The sequence below is a fragment of the Gadus chalcogrammus genome, chromosome 1 (assembly GCF_026213295.1).
Source record: "Gadus chalcogrammus isolate NIFS_2021 chromosome 1, NIFS_Gcha_1.0, whole genome shotgun sequence".
NCBI classification, from domain to species: Eukaryota; Metazoa; Chordata; class Actinopteri; order Gadiformes; family Gadidae; genus Gadus; species Gadus chalcogrammus.
The window spans coordinates 17375337-17401003 of NC_079412.1; the positions used below are offsets into that span (position 1 = coordinate 17375337).

At 47.0% G+C, this 25667-nt stretch overlaps 1 protein-coding gene across 1 annotated transcript in view; it reads right to left on the bottom strand.

Moving 5' to 3' along the window:
- The window catches only part of LOC130379812 (cadherin-4-like), a 162613-nt gene that overhangs the window by 46813 nt on the left and 90133 nt on the right, over positions 1 to 25667 (bottom strand). Inside the window, exons 3-4 of the mRNA XM_056586911.1 lie at positions 18627 to 18853; positions 10907 to 11110 (exon numbers count right to left, since the gene is read on the bottom strand). Of these exons, the coding sequence (XP_056442886.1) occupies positions 10907 to 11110; positions 18627 to 18853 (431 nt within the window). The remainder of the gene's footprint in view (positions 1 to 10906; positions 11111 to 18626; positions 18854 to 25667) is intronic.

Genomic DNA, 25667 nt, shown 5'->3' on the forward strand with positions numbered 1-25667 from the left:
ATATTTTATCGGTTTCTGTCTATCGTTCTATCTATCTATACACCCTCCGCCTCTCTCTCCTGTATTTCAGCACACGTGCGTGTGGGTATGCATGTGTGTGTTCACATGTTCCCGCTATGTGTGTGTGTGTGTGTGTGTGTGTGTGTGTGTGTGTGTGTGTGTGAGAGTGTGTGTGTATGTCCGTGTGTGTATTGAGTGTGTGTGTGTGTTTTTGTAGTCGCATGCAGAAAGAGAGTTCACCCCATGGCAGTATCATTAAATTGACATGAAAAGATTCCGACATCGGCCTTTCATTTCAAATTACAAAGTAAATAGCATCAGATTATTCTGGCACAGGCCTCCATTGTGATTTGTCTCACATTTTACCTCAAGGAACGAGGCAGCCGAAGAGGGTGAAATGGAAAGCTGTGAGCACATTAAATGAGATTAGAATTTTCACATCACATGCCTCTCGCATCCAAAACCCCCTCAATCCAATCCGACTTCCTCCTTTGCAATTACTTTTTTTCTTCCATTTCTGTTAATGCCGAGCCTCTGCGATGAAATATACGATTTTCTGTTGTCGGCGAGAGCCGTTTCCCCGACACAGACGCGCAACACATTACAAAGTAAAACTATTTCAGGTGACATGTGACAGGGAAACGCCACCACGTCTGTCTTGCAGTTCGTCTGCTGGATTTACTTTTTCATTGCTTGTAGTACTTCTTTTCCTGTCAATATGTCTGTCAGGCCTTTTGGCTGGCGAGCTGTCTGTTAACCTGTCCCCATTGTAACGGGGGGAGGACCTTCTGTCAGTGTTGTCATGCTGAATTATAATTTATTTAGTCTGCATTGTCCTCTTCTCCCTTTTCCAATTCCAACGGTTCCACCAATTTCCCTGCCTATTATCTTCCCGACGTCTTCATAGGAGTATGTTCTTTTCCAAATGTCCCCCTGATGCGGAGGCTGATCCACGGGGTCTCCTGGGCTGGCCTCCTGGGGTCCAGAAGGAGGTTGTTTGTTAAGAGGTTATTTATCTCCGTCATAAAGTCCTCTTCCTCTCCTCATAGAGCCTCGGCGCTCAGCACTGCTGCCCTTGACCCACACGTAACCCTTGTGTCATTTGGTAGATATGATTTACTGTTTAATTTCATATGGTCCAAACCCTGGGAGAGCCCACTTAGTGCTTCCTCTGTTACCATGTGCCTTATGTGAGTGTGTGTGTGTGGGTTCATGGGTGAGGCTTAGACAAATAAGAGTACAACACAAGACTGAAACTCAACATCTCTACTTGACCTTGTTAACACCAAAACGGGGGCACATTAAGAAGCGCGAGATTGTGTTTTTATTTGTCATATCTCGGAGACAATGGGAGCAGTGCAACATGACATTTTAGGCCCTCGGTTCAATGAATTCACAAGGAGGCCTGACAAAACTGAACGATGGCAATTAAATAGACACACTAATAATGTGTTTCCCTCCCCATGCCTGGAGACTGTGTAAGAATGCATTTCCTTGTGCTGATAATAGTAATTATATTGATCAGGCAAATGTCATCAGTGGAAGCTGAGATCCGGTGGCATGGGGTGGCGGTCTTTTGGACTACAGCAGAATGAATCTGGTATACTTGTGTGGAAAAAGAGAGAGATTCACCAGGGAGCAGACCACCAGTGCAGTCCCATTACTTACAACCTCGCCACCCCGTGTCATGACCTCCTCATGTGAGGTACTAATATTTCTTCATGTGCTTGCCACGTGTATTGAATCTCTCGGGAAACGCGCCCCTTCAAACTCGTCAGATGAGGGCCCCCCGGGACCGCTAATGGCCGTGACCGGTTAAAGGAGACAGAAGCACGAACCCCCACAGACTCCATTAGTATGTACGGCATAACGTAATGCCCCCATGTCTCTTCCACTGCTCCTCTCGCTATTACCAGCATCGCATGTGAAACCCGTTCAGAAATAGCCCAGGAATTGGTTATTTCAAACTAAAACCTTTAATGTTCCCCTTAATAAGAGTCGAGTGACATCGGACTCCAATGTTCCGAGCAGGTATGAGCCAGGACATGAGCCACGGCCTATATATGGTCCTCAAGTTGGCATGTAGATGGATTGTGTTGGAGCGCATATCTAGCACGTCATGATGTGTTTTTCCTTTTATAATGACCAAAGTATAGAAGAGCAAAATAGCTCATTTGGTTCCAGTGCCAGCCAACCAGCCAAGCAGGCTGACCGAGAGCGAGAACAGAATTCTTCCTCAATATTTAAACCCCGCTAGTCCTCTCCGCTTCATGCCCCACGCACAGGATGCAGCCATTTTACATGCAAGCTTTCGGTGCCTAATGAATGTATAATGTCCTTTCAGTCAACGCTGATTGTGAGTGTGGGAGTGTGTGTATCGGTTGTGCGTGTGTGTGTGTGTGTGTGTGTGTGTGTGTGTGTGTGTGTGTGTGTGTGTGTGTGTGTGTGTGTGTGTGTGTGTGTGTGTGTGTGTGTGTGTGTGTGTGTGTGTGTGTGTGTGTGTGTGTGTTGTGCGTGTGTGTGTTTGAATTTCAGAGTGTCTCGCCTGCCAAGAAGAGGCCCTCTGCAGAACCGACAACACACAAAGAATGCAAGACTAAACACAACTCAAGACTCGTTAGACCCCCACACACACACACCAACACACACACATATGTTTTCTGTCAGAATTTTCGGCCAAAATATTTTGACCCCGAAAGCGAGTTCCATGCAATTTACAACACATAACGCGTTCCATGCACCGAGGTCCCCCAGCGCCCGGGAAGTGGGTGGTAATGCTGAGACGTGGCGCCCGGCCTTTTCTTCCCTTCCCGGTCTAGGTTTGCAACAATAAAACAACCCAAGATGGAGTCCTGTACTTGGCTTAGCCTTTATTCCTCGCTTTGTTGAGGGATAAAGGCAGAAATGCTACCAAACAAACACATAAAGCCCCCTAACAATGAGTTTGTACAAAGGCAGCGCCGCGGCGAGCGCACGATACTGATCCTTTTGTTTGCCGCCTGGGATGGACCAGCTATCTGCTTGCGTGTTAGCCCGTGATAGCGTGCGCTTGCTGTGTGTTTTGTGCGCATTCACACAGAAACACCCGCGCAACTCAAAGCCACGACTGTGTTTGGGTGGCGATTTATACATGTGCCTGTGGGGCATAAGCATTTTGGTTGATGTGTGTGTACGCATGTCTTGTGTGTTTGTGTTCTGTGTGTGTGTGTGTGTGTTCATGTGTTAATGTGGATCATGCGTGTTTGTGTGTCTCAGTATGTTTGTGGTTCTGTGTGTGGGTGTGTGTTAGTTAGTTTGTGTGGCTCTGTGTACTGTGTGTGTGTGTCTCTTGTATGTGTGTGTGTGTGTGTCGTGTATTTGTGTGTGTACATGTGTGTATATGTTTCATGGTCATGTGCGGGTCATGTGTGTGTGCATGTGTATTATGTGTGTGTGTGTGGATGTGTGTAATTTGTGTGTCCTGTTGGCGAGTGTGTGTGCTCCATGCGTCCCTGATGGAGTGGTGTGTGTCTCCCAGCAGGGGGAGTGGAGTGGGATAAATGGGCGGACTGGAGCACTGTGGTGCTGGTGCTGCCGGGGCTGAAAGCATCAGAAGCCAGGAGGCTTTATTAGAGTCGGGGGGGGAGAGGCCACTTACATACGTACTGCGGGAAGTCGAGCCGACCGAAACACAGACGCAGAAGCCCCTTAATCCTACACGGCCCCTATATGACGCATCTCTCCCACTCTCTCACTCTTTCGCTCTTTTTTTTTATCTCCACCCCCTATATTAGTCTCCCGAACACAATTTCTTATATCTTGTTCCCGCTCTCTCTCAATCAAGAACAAGGTCTTTCCGTCTTAGTCGCTGTCAGAGCTCTCTGAAGCCACCGGCTCCCTGCTCAGCTCACTGGTTACAGTACGCTCTTTGTTCCCGTTTTTCTTTTGGAATCTTTTTTATTTTCTTCCTCTCTCCATCTCTCTTGCTCTCTCTCTCTCTCTCTCTCTCTCTCCCTCCTCGCGCCTTGTGAATCTTTTGTTGTTGCCGTGTCTGTCAGTGGAGCGGAGAAGTCATTAATCACTGGTAAACGTACGCAGAGCAGCGAGCAGGCACCTCGGGGGGGAGTTCTCCATTCTGTTTCAGAAAATGCTTTTCTGAACACGCTCCAGAGAGAGAGGGAGAGACGGAGAGTGAGAGCGAGAGACAGGGAGCGAGGGAGCACGAGGGAGAGAGCGAGAGAGTGAGAGAGAGATTACTAGAGCACAGGTGCTACATAAGTAAACACACAAATTTTAACTAAAAGAAAAAAACTACATTTTATTTGACAGTATTGTTTTCATTTCAAACAAGTTTCTTTCTGGGCATCAGAATGATGAACATAAAAAATCCTGCCACCAACAAAATGTCGTAATAATTAAACAGCAATAAATAAGTAACAGCGAGTGTTTTTCAGTTGTTTTAGGGCTCTCACTTCATCAGTATAACTGTCAATATAATCCTCTTGTTTATGGAAGTGTAGGGTCTCCCTTGGAAGGGGAATTTCGGTTAATACCGCTTCAAGGACGGCCACGATGTATCAAATATCTTAATCCAAGGAGTGCTTTAATGTCCAATAGAACAATGGTTTAGCTGAAATTGCCGGGCTCTTCTTCTTACTTTTTTCAGCAATAAAACATTCTGTGTGTTCTCTCGAGGACAAAGCTGTTCTGTTCTACAACAGAAGAAGTCGGAGGCAAAATGAAAGTGAAGATGTTTAACACTGTGGAAATTAACTCACATTGAAACATACATTACTGGACATTGACTAATTATGTCTGACATTGACTAATTATGTAAACATATTAGGGGTGTAACGATTCATGCGATGCATCGATGAATCGATTGTCAGTCCTACCGATTCAACTAAATCGATCTGCTAAAATAAATAAATAGAATGAATCGCTTTGGCGTCACCAATAATCGATATAAATGCTTTAAATCGTATGAATCGATTATGATTAATGTTTTAAGACTTAATTACAAGTTTATTTTGTGAAATGCAGCTCGGTAATCCGTAACTCTGTCATCAGCTAGTCAGCCCATTTTTTCACCTTTCAGAAGAATACAGAGAGTCTCACTCACATTATTGCATGTTTATTTCACGGATATAGAATTTTGGTTCTAAGTTACTGAATCGAATCGTGGTTTACAGAATCGAATCGAATCGTTCCAAAAAAAAAAAAATTGTCCTTGAATCGAATCGCCAACTACTGAATCGTTAATCGAATCGAATCGTCTGAAGCCAAAGATTCACACCCCTAAAACATATACTTTTGATACCGCATATTGACATGTGCACAACATTCTGGGAACACAGGCATGCAAGTTATTGTAATTACAGTTAAAAACAAACTCTATATATACATAAGGAACAATATACAGAAGCAGGAGGTGCTTAGCTACGTACCAAAATGGAATAAGCACCGACACAGCCTTCGAGTTTGTCGTTTGAATTCATGACCGGTGCAAATAGGATAACGCTTCGCTTAGCCTAAGCTAGGTATAAGTGACATTTTTATGACATGTTCTATGGTAGACTTCCAGATGCACAAAACACTCTCGGGACTTCTTTGTTTGTTGCCATTTTATGTGCAATGCAATTTATTGCATTTTTATAGTCTGCGGAGAGCAGAAACAGCCGTTAGTGACAGATATAGGCAGTGTACTGTTATATCTCTTGACATGTGTTCATTTCTCCTATTTTTTTCTTTTTACTTACCAACATTTGCATATGTAATATTAAAAACCTTTGGTAGTTAAACAAAGAGACTTTCTCTGCCATAACAAGGCGAGTAATATGTTACTAACAGCCATTATGCTAATGCTAGCTGTACCCTAAAAGTGGTGGGGTTTCTTCACTGCCTTCTCTTTTGTTACAAGCCTCACAACAGCCCTAGCTAAAGCTATCACTGAAAACATTGCCTTGCACTGCCTCAGGTTCCCGCAGACTCTCAGTTTGTTTACACCCAGGGGGTGGTGTCAGCACAAAAACAGAAAGGCAACTCGTTTTAGATATATTCCACCGGACGGTCCAGAGTAAGTTATTCAGAAGCTCGCCTGCTCTTTGACAAAAACACCGGTGTCATTAAGGCTCTGTTGTGCGCAAGCCGTTTTCTGCTGACGGTTGTTCTACAGGAGGTGGATGCGTTGTATGTGTGTGGGGGGGGTGTGGGTGGGTGGGCAGGTGGGATTGTGTGGGTGGATGGTGCGGGTATGGTGGGGGTGATGGGGGAAGTGGGGGGTTAGGTTGAGTCTTTATTTACCCTAGGCACAAAGAATCGATGCATCTTTACCCGGGGAGAAGTGTGCGGATCAATGGAAGGTTTCAACAAGCCTCTGTGAAAAGGAAAAAAAATCGATGTCTCTTACATACCATTGATGGCTGTTTTGGCCATAGGAGAAGAACTGAAGAAACCCACAAAAACAACGATTTATTGTGTGAGAATTATCCCTTTTGCACTCTTTCCTTTCCTTTCACATACATCCCACTGCAGTCCTTCATTTTCTATTTTTCTCCGGAACAGTCCTTATCTTATCCTCTGGTCCTTCCGTCGAGCCTCTTGTTTGAGCAACGTCTTCCTCTCAAACAGGGCACGTTCACCCCGGAGCCGCGTGTCCGGGCACCGCGCCCAGGCACGGCAGCCTGTGGGAGGAGGACCTCTTGTCCCCTCCCCCTCCCCCCCCCCCACCTGCTCCGTCCCAGCCCGGCCCCCGATCGGATACACGCTGCCCCCCGCGGGTCTCGCGGTAGCCACCGATGAGGGACGGATGCCCCCCCACTCCCCCTGCCCTCTCCCGCCAGCAAGCGACTGGATGGAAGTGTGGTGGATGAGGGGGGTGGTGGTTGTGGTGGTGGTGGCGTGGGAGCGGTGGGGGGGGATTAGGATAACAGAGCAGTCGGCCGCCTGCATGTCACTCAGCACGGTGCTGGATGACAGAACAAGCCATTAGGAAAGGCAGTGACTTCACAGGCCATTAGGATAGGCATCACACAGCCACACCGCACAGAGCACAGAGTAATGGCAGCGCGTGAGAGAGAGAGAGAGAGAGAGAGAGAGAGAGAGAGAGAGAGAGAGAGAGAGAGAGAGAGAGAGAGAGAGAAGAGAGAGAGAGAGAGAGAGAGAGAGAGAGAGAGAGAGAGAGAGAGAGAGAGAGAGACAGAGACAGAGACAGAGAAAGAGACAGAGAGGGAGGCTGAGAGAGAGAGGAGAGACAGGGAGAGACAGAGACGGAGAGATAGAGAGAAGGTTGAGTGGCATGGCGTGTGTGTGATAGAGAGAGGGAGAGCTAATGTTACGCTACATCTCCATCCTTTCTTGGTGATCGTGAAAACCACGGATGTGGTACAAATCTGAAACCTGTAGGTGTTGGCGCACATCAAGTGGGATCTCTGGTAAGCCTTCCCCCACGTGTAAACACACTAAGACGGTTGGAATGTGTTGCTCCTTTTGTGCAAACAGACTCCTTTTTGAATCTACAATCTAAATTGTAGATACAAATACAGAATCTAGACACTTTATAAACAGGGCCATACTAAGCAAATTAATAAGTAAGAGAGAGAGGGATAGATGGCAGACAAAGACATTGAGGCATAGTGCGCGAGAGAGAGAGAGAGAGAGAGGAGAGAGAGAGAGAGAGAGAGAGAGAGAGAGAGAGAGAGAGAGAGAGAGAGAGAGAGAGAGAGAGAGAGAGAGAGAGAGAGTAGAGTAGAAACTGAGAGATACGGTAGTCTGTCTGGCTTTGATCGATGTCGAGTATGATGCTGATGAAGAAACTGCTGACACTGTGCCACCATGTGTTAATAATAACAGCATAAGTAGTGAACATGAACCGAGTCATTGAGTTGAGCTAGATTTGCATCATTTGATAAATGTGATGTTTGCCTAGCGTCAAGATGCTGTTTACTGTGCAACCTCTTGATCAACCAAAATAGAGCCAAACTCATAAACCACCAAATTCTGCCCAGTCTGCTAAAACAAATATTCAACCATTACAAACAAGGGGTATATTAATAAAGACTCCTCCGTCACCACCACCGCCACCACCACCGCCACCACCACCACCCACACCATCATGTTCCATTCCCGTGTCCATTTCTATCCTTGTTCTCATCTCTATTTTCTCTAGTTGTTTCCGTGGCGCAGGCCCCAGTGGTCATTATTAAAGAGAGAGGGAGAGTGGGAGAGAGACAATAGCGAGAGTATGTGAGAAAAGTAAAGAGAGAAAGCATGAGAGGGAGGGAGAGAGAGAGAGAGAGAGAGAGAGAGAGAGAGAGCGAGCGAGCGAGCGAGCGAGAGAGAGTGAGAGTGAGAGTGAGAGTGAGAGAGAGAGTGAGAGAAAGAGAGAGAGAGAGAGAGAGAGAGAGAGAGAGAGAGAGAGAGAGAGAGAGACAGAGAGAGAGAGAGAGAGAAACGGCAGCGAGAGAAGCATCAACACGCATCAGTCCCCCCACCGCTTGCCCTACGTGGTCCACTTCCAGCCATCCACCCTGCTCCCAACTCCTGGCGGACCTATTTACTGAACAAAGTGGATTGTGTTTGGCTGTGCACTACACTTACAAACACCCCTATGATACCTCTGCTTCCATTTCTCTCCCTCTCTCTCCATCTCACGATCCTAAACACTCTCTCTCCTTCTCTCTTAGACAAAACCTAATGTATTTCTTTTTTTTCTCTCTCTCTCTCTCTCTCCCTCTCCCTCTCCCTCTCCCTCTCTCTCTCTCTCTCTCTCTCTCTCTCTCTCTCTCTCGCTCTCTCTCTCTCTCTCTCTCTCTGCCCCAAGCATGTCCCTGTTTACTTGTTTAAGAGGCGTCCTGAGGACACGTGGAGCTGATTCAGGACACTGTCAAGGCAGTTATGGGAATCTGAACTCTCGTATTTTCACAGTCAGCTATAACAGCATAATCCTCGGCAGAACAACAATGGCATACAGGAGTTACCTTCCCTATCTGTGGCTGGATAGTTAATAAAAAAATATCCAAAAAGCCTACTTTAAGACGCTCCCTTGGCTTTTCCTCTGTGGATTGGACGGGCCTCCAAGTCGAATACAATAAGCCACACATGTTTCCCTTTGCACAATATAGGGCCCAAAAAACGCTTGGATATTGTCAGAGTGGACTCAGCATAAACATATGTGGGGGCAGAGAAGGGAGGAAGGTAAGAAAATAAAAAATAAATGAAAGCAATTGCCAGACTGGAATTATGTTTTTTTGGAGAAAAACAGCACACACCCAAATCTAGGCAGGAACGTGTGGAGTTTTTCTATGCGACCTGACATACAAAGCAGTTTGTTGTGACAGAACCTCAGAGTGTTAGACACTGGAGTATGGGCTGCAGCAAGGCCTCGCACTTCACACAAACATTTAGACGTGTTGCTGGGTTTCCCACCTCATCCAGACATGCACCGCGTCAACCTCCGACCCTCTGTGTTGTTCTCGCATTGTGATTACCATAACTAGCAGGTTTAACGGAAAGGCAATTGACTGTGATTTCAGCCACTTGCCTTGCTGATACGCCGACATGTTGCACGCAAACTGAATAAAAAACAGCTTTGTGCAAGAGTACAAGCACAAACAATGTATTTTCAGCCTTGTCCTACCAGACTCTCGTACTTCCGTTATTTGCACAGAGAGTTTGGCCTCTCTCCATTGACAAACGTTACCTCTCTTGAAGGCAGGTTGGAGTTTAAAACTATTTGATCTGCCCAGTGCTACTCTGGATCTGCCATAACCAATCGCTAACGTATTACTACAATTCAAACTAGAGCACGACCTCAACGTCATTGTTCTCAGTCATTCCCTCTGTTCGCTAATTGGACAATTGGACCGGCAAAATTTGACCGGAGAACACCAACGAATATACCGCAAACCCAGACGTAGAACTGAAGGGAAATTAAAATTGAGCGGAAGTACATAGGCGGGCGGAGCCAGGATAATGTATTTGCAGATATATAATGTATATACTATACAGTATCGTGTTTAAAAAAACATGTATATGCACGTACTGCAGACAGAAAAAAAAACACAGGTCAGGACTGAACATTTAGTCCCTGATTGCAAGTCAATGAATCCTCTGCGTGTGTGTGTGTGTGTGTGTGTGTGTGTGTGTGTGTGTGTGTGTGTGTGTGTGTGTGTGTGTGTGTGTGTGTGTGTGTGTGTGTGTGTGTGTGTGTGTGTGTGTGTGTGTGTGTGTGTGTGTGATTGTGTGTGTGTGTGTGTGTGTGTGTGTGTGTGTGTGTGTGTGTGTGTGTGTGTGTGTGTGTGTGTGTGTGTGTGTGTGTGTGTGTGTGTGCGAATGAACCTTGGTAACACACCACCACAATGACAATATCTAGGTTAAAAACAACGTGTGCTATCCGTGATTAATGGCCACGTTTAGCTTCTGTGTCCTCACTGTGGCGGGGAGATGTGGAAGCCCTGCCCTGCTTGGCCCGGACTTCATAGCTTTGCCCGGCCAGGCCACTCACTGCAGGGCCCTGCCTCTATATATTCACTTTCTGGGGAAAGCAGGACTCTGTGACAAATTGCATTGTTAAAAGTAAAGGGAGAGAGGAGGGAGAGGGGGGGTGGAGGGACTGAAAGAGCATTGAACTCTGCTCAAGCTTCTCTAAACATCCGTGCGTAGGAGCAAAGAATGGCCCAATAGAGCCCAAGGTATTTCATTGCTGCAAAGCGTAGAGACGCTCATCTCCAAAGACTGACCACGGTCGAGGTCGGATGGGGTAACCTTTTTTGTTTCATCCAGTGCTGTGTGTTGTGCAACAGCCTCGCATTTAGAATCCCCACGCAACCCTCATACTAAGTTACCATGGGATCTCCACATTCATCACACATTTAGTCAAAACCAGCGCAAATCAACGACACAACAGCCAATCACACGGGGTCCTTACGCTGACGAGCATCTGAGGGAAGGGTCCGCGAGAGTTCTCCGGTACGTTGACGGGGGGGATGACCCAGTCTCTCTTCTGGCGGTGCAGCCCCCCGGAGCGGCGGCCTCTCGATCCCGGGAACATGATGACCGTCGGCGGGGCGCGGAGCTCCTCCCCCTTCTTCTTCTCTTTCATCTCGGGGACCTTGGCCTCCTCTTCGGTGACCTTTAACCACACGCCAAAAAACAACACAAACAGCAGAGTCTCAGTTGGGGCGTAATGGTACGTGATGATTGAAGACAGAAGCATTAACATCTGGGTGTTGCTGCGGCTCCAGTTTCCTAGGGCCAGGGTTCTTTTGTGAGGTCAAAAAACATGTTATTTTTTTAGTAAGAACTAGCAGGCAGAGAAATATCATTCCAAGTTGCTTTTCTGGCACGTTCGTTGGTATTTTGTTATGTTGTTGTTTTGTTGTCGTATTTACACCACAACAAGTGAGGCTGTCTGAGATCAGCTCTAGCATAGAATGCAGCCATATATGGTAGAAAAATAGATGATCATCTACTAACAGAACTTTAACTTATCAATCAACCCATCCCATATTAATAAAATGATCATCTACTAACAGAACTTTAACTTATCAATCAACCCATCCCATATTAATAAAATGCAGATGGGAAATTGTTGGCAGGAGAAAACTGAAAGCACTATACAATTATATCAATTGTTGGTATTTGAGCATATTGTAAATAAGCATGGTTCCCAAAATGGATCATTAATAGCACACACGGCACGTTTATATGTATATGTGTACTATGCATATATGTGGATTGACAAGGGTCATGTGACCCTTATCAATCCATCTTCCTGCCTCCCATTTTTGTGGGTCTGAAGCAACGCCTCACGTACATCATGAACTAGCTTCGTAAAACATTAAAATGAATCCCGCTTCAGGATATCTTCTGTCAGAGTGGTAATGATGATCACACATAGGTGATGGAGCTGCACAGCCTCAGCCGATCCATACGTCTGTACCCCTAGGTGAGCCCCGAGAACGCAGCTCGGCCCTGACTACCCCTGCACTTCATTTCAGACATCAGATTGACGTGTTCACACCAAGGTTATAATAAGTCCACCGCATAAACACCTGCTCTTGCGCCCCCTGCATCGTATTCTCAAGCCCCCCAGAGGAGAGTAGCTGGTCACATGTTTGTCGTAATCCTAATGATGCCAAGGTTGGCTATGAGGTGTGAGGTGGACAGCCTATAGCAGGCGGCTACTCCCGCTGTGACTGACATCAACACACCGCAGGTCAGCGGGAAAATAAATAAATACATGAGAACCTGTCAGCAATCAGTCACGATCATCATTGTTCAGGTCGGCCTTTCCATCTCGATCACACTCTCATGAGGTAAGATTCCATCCCATCTCTCTGTCTCTCTGTCTCTCTCTCCTTTCTCTTTTTAACCCTCACCCTATTTTCCTTTCTCTAATATAATTCTCTCTTCTTTTTCTCTCTCCCCCCTCTTCTCTCTCTCTCTTCCCCCTATCTTTATCACTGTCTCTCTCTCACTCTCCATCCCCACTCCCTCCTGAGTCAATTCTGACAGCTGGTCTCAATAGCAGCTATTCTATGTCAGGCGATGTGTGCACCGGCATGTGAAATCCAGGCAAGAGAGCTTAGAAGCCGACTGTCATATAACGCACTTGCTTTTAGTGAGCTTGTCCGCCTAGCTAACATGCACTTAGTTTTGTTGTGAATGTCGTGCGTTGGATGTGTCATATGTTGCATACGACACATCCACATATATCACATGTGTATGCTATCATTAATCACGTATGGAAGAGTTGACATATAGATAAAATAGCTTTTTATGGATGGAATATATGTTATTTATAATATGTATATGCTATAATGAATGGTATATTCCATATGCAATAGTGCCATTTCTTATCATATGTTAAATATGATATGCTATACATATGCTATGTCATATGTTTTATCTTTTTATCTCTCTTTATTTATAGATAATGATCCTCAGAACTTTTGCAAAAAGCTTTTTAATATTATCAAATACATACATACATTCCTGTAATTGAGCAGAAGTGTAATAAAGTTCTAATATAATACATTTCTTTTGGATGAACATTATGTATGTGTGTGTGTGCGTGTGTGTGTGTACACGTGTGGGAGTATGTGTTCATGCGTGAGCCTGTTCGACTGCACTGTGTGAAAATGTGAATTGCATATGTAAGGTTGTCAAATACAAGCAAAAAGAAACCTGACTCTTCTCGCATATGAAAAAAGGAGGGCTTCCATCACCGGCTGCATTTACATATAAAAAGGTAGTGTTTTTAACACCACTTCCAACATGTCATTCCACCTCACTCCCTGCATCACCTTCCCTCGTAGCATTCAGCCTTACGTTCCTCCCCTGGAGAGGGAAAGCGTGTAAGGAAAAGTAAAAAGACAACAAGAAGTGAGAAGAGAAAGAGAAGCAGCAGAACAGAGTGTTCGCATCCGACGGGAACGGCTTCTGGCGCACCATGAAAGCCATGGGTCTTGCCCTCCTTGTGCATGGTTTCCGCTCGCTATAAAAAGAAAGGCGCGGCGTCTCTTGTCTTTGTCTCTACCTGTTTCATAACAGCCGCCCGGGCGTCTCTCTCAGAGGGCCCGCCTGGTGTCTGTGTGAGTGGAAACAATCGCTTTCAAGGCTGACTTCATTAGATGAATGCCCGCGAGAGATATACTTTTAAAAGGCCGCTCAAAAAGGAAAAAACAGCCTCTCTCTAAGGGTGATGTTCGCACACTGACATGTGTTGTGGCGTTTTTCATGTTCGGTTTTCATCGAGCAGTGTGCCACAATTAAGACGTCAGTCATGTAGTGCAGTCAGGTAGAGGGGAAGGGGGGGAGGGGGGGGTGGGGTTGAGAAAATAGATCAAAAGTGAGAATTATATATTGTGGAAGGAAGAGAAAGCATGGCGAAAAATGCAATCTCCTCTCCCTGGCTTATCCGCCGAGCAGAGCTCACCGCCAGCGCCATGGAATCAATCAGTCCGCAGCACCTCCGGTGTTATGGATTAGGTGCCAGAAAGATTTAAAAACCGCTAAGTCGTGTTTCACCGGCGCCCCACCTTAAGGGGCGCTAGAGTGACTTTTCTCCATTGTTTTTTTGAGGGTGAGTGTGGAGGGCGGGGGTAGGGGGGGTCAGAGTTTGCACAAGGACCACATGTCCTCACGGTTCAGAGCGGACCACCTGGATCCCCCCCCCCCCCACCCCACCCCACAACCCCCGGCCCTCTTCCAGCACCAGACTGCACCAGCCACAGGATTAGCCAGCCTGCAGACACATGTTGCCGCGCTTCACGTAGCATGCACTTGTGAGACGGGTTCACTCAGACATGAACACGAGCTGCTCCGTATGGTCCGCATTCAGGGTGGTTGTGGACACACAGACATACACAAACACACACACACACACACACACACACACACACACACACACACACACACACACACACACACACACACACACACACACACACACACACACACACACACACACACACACACCTGTGTATGGCCTTAAGGAGCTGTGGCTGATGCAAAGCGGTGTGGTTTTTAGTTTTGGACAGAGCGAGTGTGGACAGACGCATGTTAGGGCCTGGATGGATGAATGCTTCGCCTCTCGATGCAGAGAGAGAGAGAGAGAGAGAGAGAGAGAGAGAGAGAGAGAGAGAGAGAGAGAGAGAGAGAGAGAGAGAGAGAGAGAGAGAGAGAGAGAGAGAGAGAGAGAGAGAGAGAGGGAGGGAGAGAGAGAGAGAGAGAGAGAGAGAGAGAGGAGTGAGAGAGAGAGTGAGAGAGAGAGAGAGAGAGAGAGAGAGAGAGAGAGAGAGAGAGAGAGAGAGAGAGGAGTGAGAGAGAGAGAGAGAGAGAGAGAGAGAGAGAGAGAGAGAGGAGTGAGAGAGAGAGAGAGAGAGAGAGAGAGAGAGAGAGAGAGAGAGAGAGAGACGGAGAGAGAGAGAGACAGAGAAAGACACAGAGAGAGGCGAGAGAGAGAGAGAGAGACACACAGAGAGAGGAGGGAGAGAGCGAGAGACACTCAAAGACACTCCAGATGCTCACAAACTGCCATAAGTGTTGGGAGAAATACAACAATGTGCGAACGCAGCAGCAAGATTCGTCACCTGGTGTGATGAGACACAATAATTGCACTTATCCTCCGTAATGTAAATACTTTGTATTGAGAGTGTATCTTTAACTTATCTGTTTATACGAGATACTGTCATTTTGGTAATTTTTATAATATCGCACACTTTACTTTTTTAAGTACTTTTATAGTTGAACATTTGATATAGATATTTTGCATTTAAAGGTTCATACTTATTACTATTGTAATATATACCTTACCTTTTTACTTATTATTTTATAACGCTGTTTATTTTACTGTTCCCCTGGTTTGGCAATATAAATGTGTATTTCTCATGCCAATAAAGCCTTTTGAATTGAATTGAATTGAATTTAGAGAGAAACAGAGAGGGGAGAGAGGGGTGCTCAGTGGGCTTGACAAGTTGGGCGTCTGCACCATGTCCCCACAGCGCTGAGGGGCCAAAGGTAAAGTGTGAAGTGGACGATGGGTGGGGGGTCAGCTGGGGGGCGGGCGGGCGGCGGCGGGGGGGTGGTCTAGAGGTGTGGAGTCATCGCGCAATTGGGTGAAGGGAATAAGGGGCATCTGGGATAGGGGTTGTCAGGACCAGATGTGACCCCCATCTCCTAAATAAGTCATGCTCCAGATACTTCATCTGCTCATGCTAACAGGTAGATCCCCGAGGGTGACCAGACAGAGAGAGAGAAAGAGAGAGAGAGAGAGAGAGAGAGAGAGAGAGAGAGAGAGAGAGAGAGAGAGAGAGAGAGAGAGAGAGAGAGAGAGAGAGAGAGAGAGAGAGAGAGAGAGAGAGAGAGAGAGTGCAAAAAGGAGAGAAATAAATAAATAGGGAGAGATAGTGTGATAGAGACTGAACTAGAGTTAGAAAGACAGGAAGAAAGGAAGAGAAAAAAGAGAGAGAAAGATAGAAAGGGAGAATGCGAGAAAGAGGGGGAGAGTCAGAAAGAGAGAAATAGATAGAAAGAGAGCGAGAGCGCAAGAGAGAGAGAGAGAGAGAGAGCGAGCGTGAAGGGACAGTAAGAGAGAGAGATAAATGTGCCCAACAGAGCCGCAGGGTGTTGAGGCTGGGCTTCTCTCCAGTCATGGTGGTACTGCAATTCTGATCAAAGCCAAGTTCCCTCTCTCTATCTATCTACCACACTCTCTATCACTTTCTCTATCAATCACTCTCTCCCTATGGACTCCGATCTCTCTGTATTTCGCCCTCTCTACTCCCATATAGGGAAACTTAGTTGAGAGGGAGAGCCATGAAGAACGGAGAGAGAGCAAGAGTAGGAGATAGAGAGTGAGGGAAACTGTGGGAAGCAGTGTGAACAGGAAGGGGAGATATTTAGCCATCCCTGAATAAACATCCAACGGGAGACGTCTGTGTCCTAAAAGACGCCATCTGTTATACCAAGAACACAAAAAATGTCACGTCGGAAAAGACACGGGCTCTAGCCAGACATCACATTTCGAAACAGCAGATTCAACGATTCCAGAGAAAGTTCACATGTGTTTTATTTTTTTACCATAAGACCACACAGACACAAAAAAAACCACACCGACACACACAGACGAAAAAATACTAACCCCCCCCCCACCCCCCACCCCCCCCCTGTGTGCTTAGAACTATCAAACCGAAAAGCCTCCTGCACTGCATTTGACACCGCCACACACGCAGAAACTTTGGCCCCTGCGAATCAGCTTAATATTACCATAATTCAAACTTCCCTCTGTCGACACCATATACCCGACTCCCCCCCCCCCCCTCTCCCCCCACCCCCAATCCACAAGAAAATGGAAAAACAAACACATTCTTGAATACATTCCTGCCGCGGAGCCCTGGTGCTCTGTGAACACGAGTCAGTGAGTGTGAAATCGATGCGGACCCCAGGCCTGGGGCCATCAGCCTAAGCCAGCTGTCTGGGGTCCCAGATCCCTGTCACCCTGAACCCCCCCCCAACCCGAACCCAAACCCAGCTCACTTTGATATCAGCCAGCCCCTGGCTGCCCAGACATCTGGAAGGTATTATTCAACAAAGCACACATCGCACACAATGTACCATTTCCATAATGTAAAATCAGCTCTGTTTTCATTTTTTGGTTGGTGGAGGAAGGGAGGTAGGGAGGGTGGGGGGGGGATTAGATACCTGCTTGTTTAGATAAAGCGCCGGTAAGTATCAGCTCTGAGGCTCCCCAGTGACCCGCCGGTGTCTCTGGCTGTCTATTCAGCAGCTATGTCATGCTGTGTATGCTGACGCGCTGTAAAAAGCAGACATCTATGCCGCCATAGCTACAGTAACGACCGGTCTCCTGACGCTGTTCTTGTTTCGCCAGAAACGATCTTTCTGTTGAGCTCCTATTACACAGGAAGAGGAGAAGGGAACATAGCAATGAGATGGGTTTGTCCTCAACGGCCTCAGATAACCCCCCTCCTTGTTTGTTTTTTAACACACATCCCGTCTCTGTCTCTTTCTTTGATTGGTTAAGACATGTGGGCTTTAGCTGTCGACACAAGGTCTTTGAACACAGAGGGGTGTTTCTGTATTCTGATATTAAATGCAATTTAATCTATACAAATAAATAAATACCACGGCACGCAACAGCCAAGTCATTAAAACACTCCCGCATAATTGAGTCAGTGTTTTGAAATAAACATCCCTTGCAAGTGCTTGTGACAATGATCAAAAGATAAACTCAGCTAAATAAATATCCTTAAATTTACAAATCATAGTTTTAATGCGCCCGAGTTCACGCTGTGATGCAGTTGTAATGCATTCCACTCCTTCAAAGGGCATCTAGAATATGTTGTTAATGCTGCGTCTTTAATTAACTTTATTAGCATTATATTACCAGGGAGTTTACACAGTACATGTCAGCCCTGGTAAATACAGACTCTGAGTTTGCATCATGGCCACTATTAGGGTAAGCAGGAGCAGTGACACACGTTTTTATCTGTGGAGCAATGCATCTGTTTAGTCTTAATACGATCTTGTCACAATGGGCCATCATCCAATCAGTTGGGATTGTGTGTGTATGTGTGTGTGTGTGTGTGTGTGTGTGTGTGTGTGTGTGTGCAGTGCGTGTGCGCTCGCATCGCTATCATGCACACGGGGCAAACAGCTTTGTGAGGGCTCTAGGAATGTGGCAGTGTTGTGTCTGCAACTCCAGGCCAATAATCATGTGTATTGTTGTTACCTAATCTGATGAACAGTGCTTCTGATATCGACTGATATCTGATGTGGCTGCACAGAGCTGAACTAATGAGGGGGCGGTGAATCTGAGGCCACAGCCGAGGCTGGAGCCGGCATTTAACAATGTTAGCTGAAAGCTCGGGCTAGCCGCCGCACAAGCAGACAAGCAGACTTTTTCCAGTGTCAACTCATGGCAGAGTGGAACTCATCCTCCCTTTGGGCAGGGTCATTATATCGCTCTGAATCCTGTGTTTCCTTCATCTGCTTCCCATGTCGGTCCACAAATTCTCTGGACTAGTGTCAGAAAGTAGGCGGTATTGTTGCGTGTATCTGTGTGTGTGTGTGCGTGCTGGCGTGCTTGTTGGGTCTGTGTGGGTCTTTGGTGTGTGTGGTCTCACCTCGTTGCCTCCCTCCCGGGGCTCTGGGGGGTCGATCGGGGCCAGTTGGAGCACCGTCTCCCAGACATGCGTGTTGGGCCCTCTGGCAGTGAGCTTGAACTGGACAGGTTCCACCAAACTGGTCCCGTCCTGCCGGATGAAGATGGAGCCATCGGTCCTCACGCCGAACGCGGGCTCGCTGCTCTGGAAGGTCAGCCCTTCGTTTCCCATGCAGTCGTCAAACCTCACTGCAGGCACAGGGAGGAGAAAGCACTAGGGTTTAATACAGAGGGAACTGCAAGTACACAGACAGAGACGAATGCACGTACACAGTGAATAGGACGTTACACGCACCAACACACAGGTAAATCAAACCAACATTAAGGGAGCTTTACTAGAACACACACACACACACACACACACACACAAACACAAACACACACACAAACATAGACACAGAAAGACAAAACCACACACAGACATAGACACAGAAAGACACAACAACATACACACAAGGCAAACCTGTTTACAGGAAGCACAACCTTAAGCCTGCAGATTGAGTGTTTTACTAGAACACACAAGCAAAATTAAACCTGCATTCAAGGACTTTTACTCGAACACACACCCACACACACACACACACACACACACACACACACACACACACACACACACACACACACACACACACACACACACACACACACACACACCACACACACACACACACACACACACACACACACACACACACACCCACCCACCCACCCACCCACCCACCCACACACACACACACACACACACACACACACACACACACACACACACACACACACACACACACACACACACACACACACACACACACACACACACAAACAACGAAGGCTGCATACCGAGACCTTTACTAGATTCCTCTTCACGGTATGCATAATGGAAATCCAATAAGCAATCATTCAATGAAAAATGAAGAAGGAAAAAACAAGTCCCTGCTGTCGTATTAAAAATATGTCTATATCCAGCTGCACTAATTAAGCACAATCATTGAACTAATGCAGCGTTAAGGACCATTAGCTTGTATGAGCTGGGATTGAATGACCTGCCTCTCACCCGAGCCAGTGGAGCCTGCTCGTGGCGTGGCGCTTGAGCTCTGCATACACACTGTTGACGCCAACCACGTAACTAATAAAATACCAATGAGCTGGGAAACACACTCAACGCTAACTATATCATTCATTAGGAAACAATAAACCGTAAATGAACACACAAACACTGCGCCGCGTCACCGATGCTAAAGGAGGCGTGTGGAGCTCAGACTGGTATAACTTTAGCAGGCGTATTCCGTGCCACTAGTGAGACTATCGTGTGTACTGAGAAAGCTTTCATGATGTTCACCATGGCGACCGATTGGTCAGCTGCGATCTCCCAGTGTTTGCCCCAGGAGGGGCTTCTTGGGTGCATTAAGGCAATTTGTGAGTCTAGACAGCAATTCAAACAGGCAGGGGGGCCATGTATGAAGGTATAAACAGGATGTTAGTCCACTTCCTCCCCTCCCTTCATGGATAACCAAACCAAGTTGCGCCGTTGCCAAGGATGGACTGGGAGCACAGGAAACAGTAGGGAACGCTAGAGAGCCTTGAGGAGTCTGAGTAGGTCTGTGATCTCAGACAGTGAACTCCTCTAGATGCCGGCCATTGGACAGACACTCAAACCTGAGCCATTATAATTTGCTACTATTGACCTCCATAAGTGGAAGGACAGAATAAACCCTGTAGTCTTTCCAACTCCATCTTTGCCGCCCCTGAGTGAGAGAGAACATACTCTTCTGCATTGAGGAGGGATTTGATGTCGTGACGGTGGGGTGGAGGTTGTGGAATGGGAGGGAGACCACAAATTAACCGGTTGGCAAACGTTTGGATTCAGCAAAATAGACATTTGGAGGCTTGCCTGATTGTATTAGCAGACAGGAAGTTCCCGAGCTAACTCAAAACAGGCTTTATTGTAACGGTAAGTGCTCAGATTGAGGAAACAGTCAACAGGGGTACAAGCTAGTGCAGGTGGTCTGTCATCACTTCATCTCTCCCTCCTCTCTTACTCTCTTACTCTTCCCCCCCCCCCTCTCTCTCTCTCTCTCCTCTATTTCATTTCACCCTCTCTTATTCTCTCTTTCCCTTCCCCATCTCTCTCCCTCTCTCTCCCTCTCTCCCTCTTCCCCATCCCTTATTCACTCTGTTTCTCTCTCTCTCTCTCTCTCTCTCTCTCTCTCTCTCTCTCTCTCTCTCTCTCTCTCTCTCTCTCTCACTCTCTCTCTGCTCTCTCTCTCTCTGCTCTCTCTCTGCTCTCATTATGTGTCTCTCTCTCTCTGTGCTCCAGCCATTGTCTCATCATTCCTCCCTCTCTCAGCTGGGCGTGGAGCCAATGGTGCAGTTTTGTTGCGGTCATGGAAGGCAGAGGCTGGGGGTGGATGTGGCTTCACACGCACGAGGTTGGTGGGGTGGGGGGCTTGGTTTGACAGAAGAGAGAGATGGGTTGGGGGGGGGGGGGGGGGGGGGGGGGGCATATTGATAATCTTAAAACCCTCTGCTGTTCACCCTAAGCCCCGGGCAACGTCTCGTCTTATATCATTGTGCACGTGTGTATAAGAGGCGGGGTGGTTGCGTGTGCATGTGCGCAGTAGAGAGATGGCACTAGATGCTGCTGGCCGAACTAGTTCGCCCTGTGAGATGGATAAAAAGAGTAAGCTAAAAAAGCGAACAAGCTAAGACCGGTTTGTGTCGGCGTATGCGTGATTACAAGGTGTATTGATTTGTCTGATTGGCTGCTTGTCTGTGTCGACCAACCTGAACCGAAACTAAACCGCTGCATTGGCTCTGATCAACTGGAGTGACAGGCCAGAGGGTCCAACCAGGAGAGCCCCGGGACGGGGACAGAGAGACACACCCAGAACCCAGACAAACACACACACACACACACACACGGGTGGGTCAATAGCGTGCTGTGTCGTAAGAATAGCTGTGAAAAATTAGCCCATCAAATCTGAGCACAGAAGCTCAATAGTCTGGTGGTCTCACATTAACAGATGTTCTTAAGCAGCGCGCCAAGAATCTGCAGTTCATCTTGGTGCGTCGGAAACAAGCTCAAGGTAAATAAAAAGTAGCAACATTGACAACATTGACAACTCATTGCCCACTAAAACAGTTTTTGGTAATTGTCCATGTTGGTGTGCATAACATTCAGACCACAAAGCTTAGACCTTTGAATGAACTCATCCCTCCCTAATCCATCGGACTCTTAAACACACCCTCATCCCCTTTGTCTTTGTTGCACTCTAATTTAGCCTTCTACAAAAATCCAATGGAAAAACATCTATGCTGCTATTAAATGTTACACCCATCAAACCACTCGAGCTTTCAGAGGTGTGTTATCCATCACACTCACTATTTTCTCATCTAAGAGAGTACTGCTTCATGATAGAAAAGACAATTCATGGACACATTGGACCAGTGATTGGACCAATGGAGAACACCAACCCCTGGACCAATGACCTCGCTGGTCCAACGGCCTCTCACATGCATAACATGCATGAAGCAGTACTCTCCTTTATTAGAAAACGACCAGGCATGACGGTTCCCTCTTTAATGTGCCTCTTCCCCTCATTCAAAGACAAAAAAAAGCACACAAAACATGAGCTTTTCACGCGTGTGCGTTCAGGGTTTGCACTTGATGAATGTCGATGGCGCTCGCCTCTGCGCTCCGGAGCGGGAGCGGGAATCACAGTGATTTCATGGAAAGTGACAACGGGAGAGGGATGAGAGGACAAAGCAATTGTCTCTAAGAGTTTTGACCCTCTCACCGCGTCCGCCCGGCCCAACCATCAGGACATCAGGGGGGGGGTGGGGGACAAGTGTTAAGAGGAGAGATAAGAGATGGGGACGAGGGAGAAAAACAGCGATAGCAAGAGCGTTAAGTGGGTGGGGAAAGGAAAAACCCCACAACGAACAAAGAAAGCCAAGCAAGTGCGAGAACCCAGGTGAGAGAGCCGGGAAAGGACACAGAGCGGGATTAAAGGATAGAGTGTGTAAACGCAGCGCTCAGAGAGACGGAGGGAACACAAACAACTAGAGATTGAAATTGGAGTGGGGAGGCGGGCGTGCTGTCGACGCCACATTAACAGCGCGCAGGTGCCGTCGCTGAGCAGTCCAAACAAAAGACTGTCGTTGTTTTCATTTTTTTCTCCGCCGGTGCATGTTCACATGCAAATGATCCTCGAAAAACATAACAAACAAAAAAATAAAAGACAAAACAACGAATCACGCCGTAATCTGTTCTGCTCATTTACTCAGGGAGAGAGCGCCGGCGGGGATGAGAAGGACGGCTTCGGCGTCATGTCCGACGGTTTTTCGGGCGAGCGAGTTTCCATTGGCTTATCCTAGAATGAGCTGGCTCTCTCCCTCACGCGGAGACGCTGGCATGGGAGGGACCCTCAGATGGCTGTTTAAACAGGTTAATTGGCCGGGGCCCTCCAGGGAGAGGGGACAGATGGACAGATGGATGGAAGCAGGGGGAGGGATGAAGAGCTCGATGGCGAGGGAGGGAAGGAGGGAGGGAGGGAGGGAGGGAGGGAGGCCCGGCAGGAAGACGGAGGGAGGTTTGAGGGAGTTGCTCGGCTGTTGATCAGGGCATCCATGGGGAATGCGTGGTGTTACCAGAGCGGGCTTACAATCTTAGCAACTGCCCGAGATTACAAATAAATAAAAAGACATTCCCTGTCCACTCCTGACTACAGAGAAAGAAATAGCCAAATGCTTCATTCAGATAATATGTGACACTTAAGCTAATTAACTATTAGATATGCCTCAGTTGTATTTCTGTGAGTATTCGTGTGTGTCTGTGTGTGTGTGTGTGTGTGTGTGTGTGTGTGTGTGTGTGTGTGTGTGTGTGTGTGTGTGTGTGTGTGTGTGTGTGTGTGTGTGTGTGTGTGTGTGTGTGTGTGTGTGTGCATGTGTGTGGGTGTGTGTGTGTATGTGTTAGCCAGCGGGCGTGTATGTCTGTGTGCATTGTTGGAATTCCAATAGTGCTGTGTGTCCCTTTGCAATACACAGGTCAGCTTGCTTGATCGAGTTTCCTAATTACTGAGTAAAGAGTAGTGGAGCAGTTTAATTATAATCTGTCCTCTACATGTTCTGTATAAACTGGTATTATTTAAAGAATGTAGTTCAGTGCTGGTCAGCGTTTCACACAGGGTATCTAGAATGTTCTTTCGACACAGTTGGCCACCATGTTATGTAAAACTAAGAAGGCTCACTTTCCTTTGTTGAACTGAGACACATATCCTGTTTCATTGTGTATTAGTCTCCGGTTGGAAAATACAAAAAGTCAGCGCTATGCAGGAAATCCTTTGGCTCATAATTATTTTGTGGGCATTAAAACACGTTCAAAATCAGTGGTTCGGAAAACAATCAGACCAATAGGTATATAGGAAAACAAATAACAGAACACATAAATACGATTGACTTGGATTCTAATTAAATCCCGTGGGCGGCGAAATCTTCAACTAAATAAAGAATATATACAAAATGTACGTTCCACTCAGACACACAGACATGCATCAGCACACACAGCAGCTCGCAGATTGCTTTGGTCTTATCAGCAGCCCTCTAATGACAGATTAGGATTCAACTAAACAAGTACAGCAGCGCCTGATTGGCCGCTATCAATTCCCCACCACGGCCTCCGACTCCTGCTGCTCAGAGAGGAGAGCGAGGCGGCATCAGCACACCACACCCCAGTCTGAGAGGAGCAACCACATCACATAGGGCTGGTCCTCTCTGACTGAGGTAGACACAATCACATATTTCTATAAATACATATTCATATATATTTATATATATATGATACACTGTATATGTAGTATCCATAAACAAGCCGTTTCTTAACAACACGCGACAACATCCCTTTGCACACCGCTCTTATCCTTGTAGGAAGGATCAAACAATGCTCCACAGACAAATGGCTGTATCTTACATGATATAAAATGTTTCTCAGGAGATTTGGACCCCAACCTCCCTCCCCACCCCACACTCACTCCTCCACCGCTTAGTAAATCCCGTTGCACTGATTAAAAACCCCAAAAAAATCCTTGTACACCCAACTGACTTACATTCATTATTCATTTCCCGTTGCAATACATGTCTCGTCTGGAAGTTTGTAAACACAAAATAAAACATAGGGAGGCAGAGGAGGAGGAGAAAGAAGAGCAGGAGGAGGAGGAGGATGATGAGGAGGAGGAGGATGATGATGAGGAGGAGGAGGAGGAGGATGATGAGATGGAGGAGGAGGAGGAGGAGAGGAGAGAGGAGGAGGAGGAGGAGGACAGAAGGCAAAAAAACAGGGCGAGAACAGAAAGGAAAAAAGTTAGACTTGGAGAGAGAGTGAGTGAGTGAGTGAGTGAGTGAGTGAGTGAGTGAGTGAGTGAGTGAGTGAGTGAGTGAGAGAGAGAGGAGAGAGAGAGAGAAAGAGAGAGAGAGAGAGAGAGTAGGAAAGAATCCTCGTGTTCACAAACAAATCTTTTGGCAATTAGGGCCGGCTTTAGCGGTGATTAGGCTAGAAGGAAGGGAGAGAGAGAGAGAGGGGGGGACGTAGAGGGAGAGAGAGAGAGAGAGAGAGAGAGAGAGAGAGAGAGAGAGAGAGAGAGAGAGAGAAGAGAGAGAGAGAGAGAGAGAGAGAGAGAGAGAGAGAGAGAGAGACAGAGAGAGAGAGAGAGGGGATCAGGCAGAATAAAGTCTATGCCAGAAAGAGAAAATCCTTGCTTCTGAAAAAGAAGAAAAAAAATGGAGGGGAAGAAAGTAAGAACAAACTTTCCCAGTCCCTCTCAAGCCCTGTCTGGGCTGTTGTTTGGTTTGTTTTCTTTGCATGCGGAAAGTTGCAGTCTAAAAAATGTTAACCTCTTCGGAACTCTTTCTTTCTGTTACGGAAATGGACCATTGCGTTTGCTGCAGTAAAACACACACGCACGCACGCCCGCCCGCCCGCCCGCCCGCCCGCCCGCCCGCCCGCCCGCCC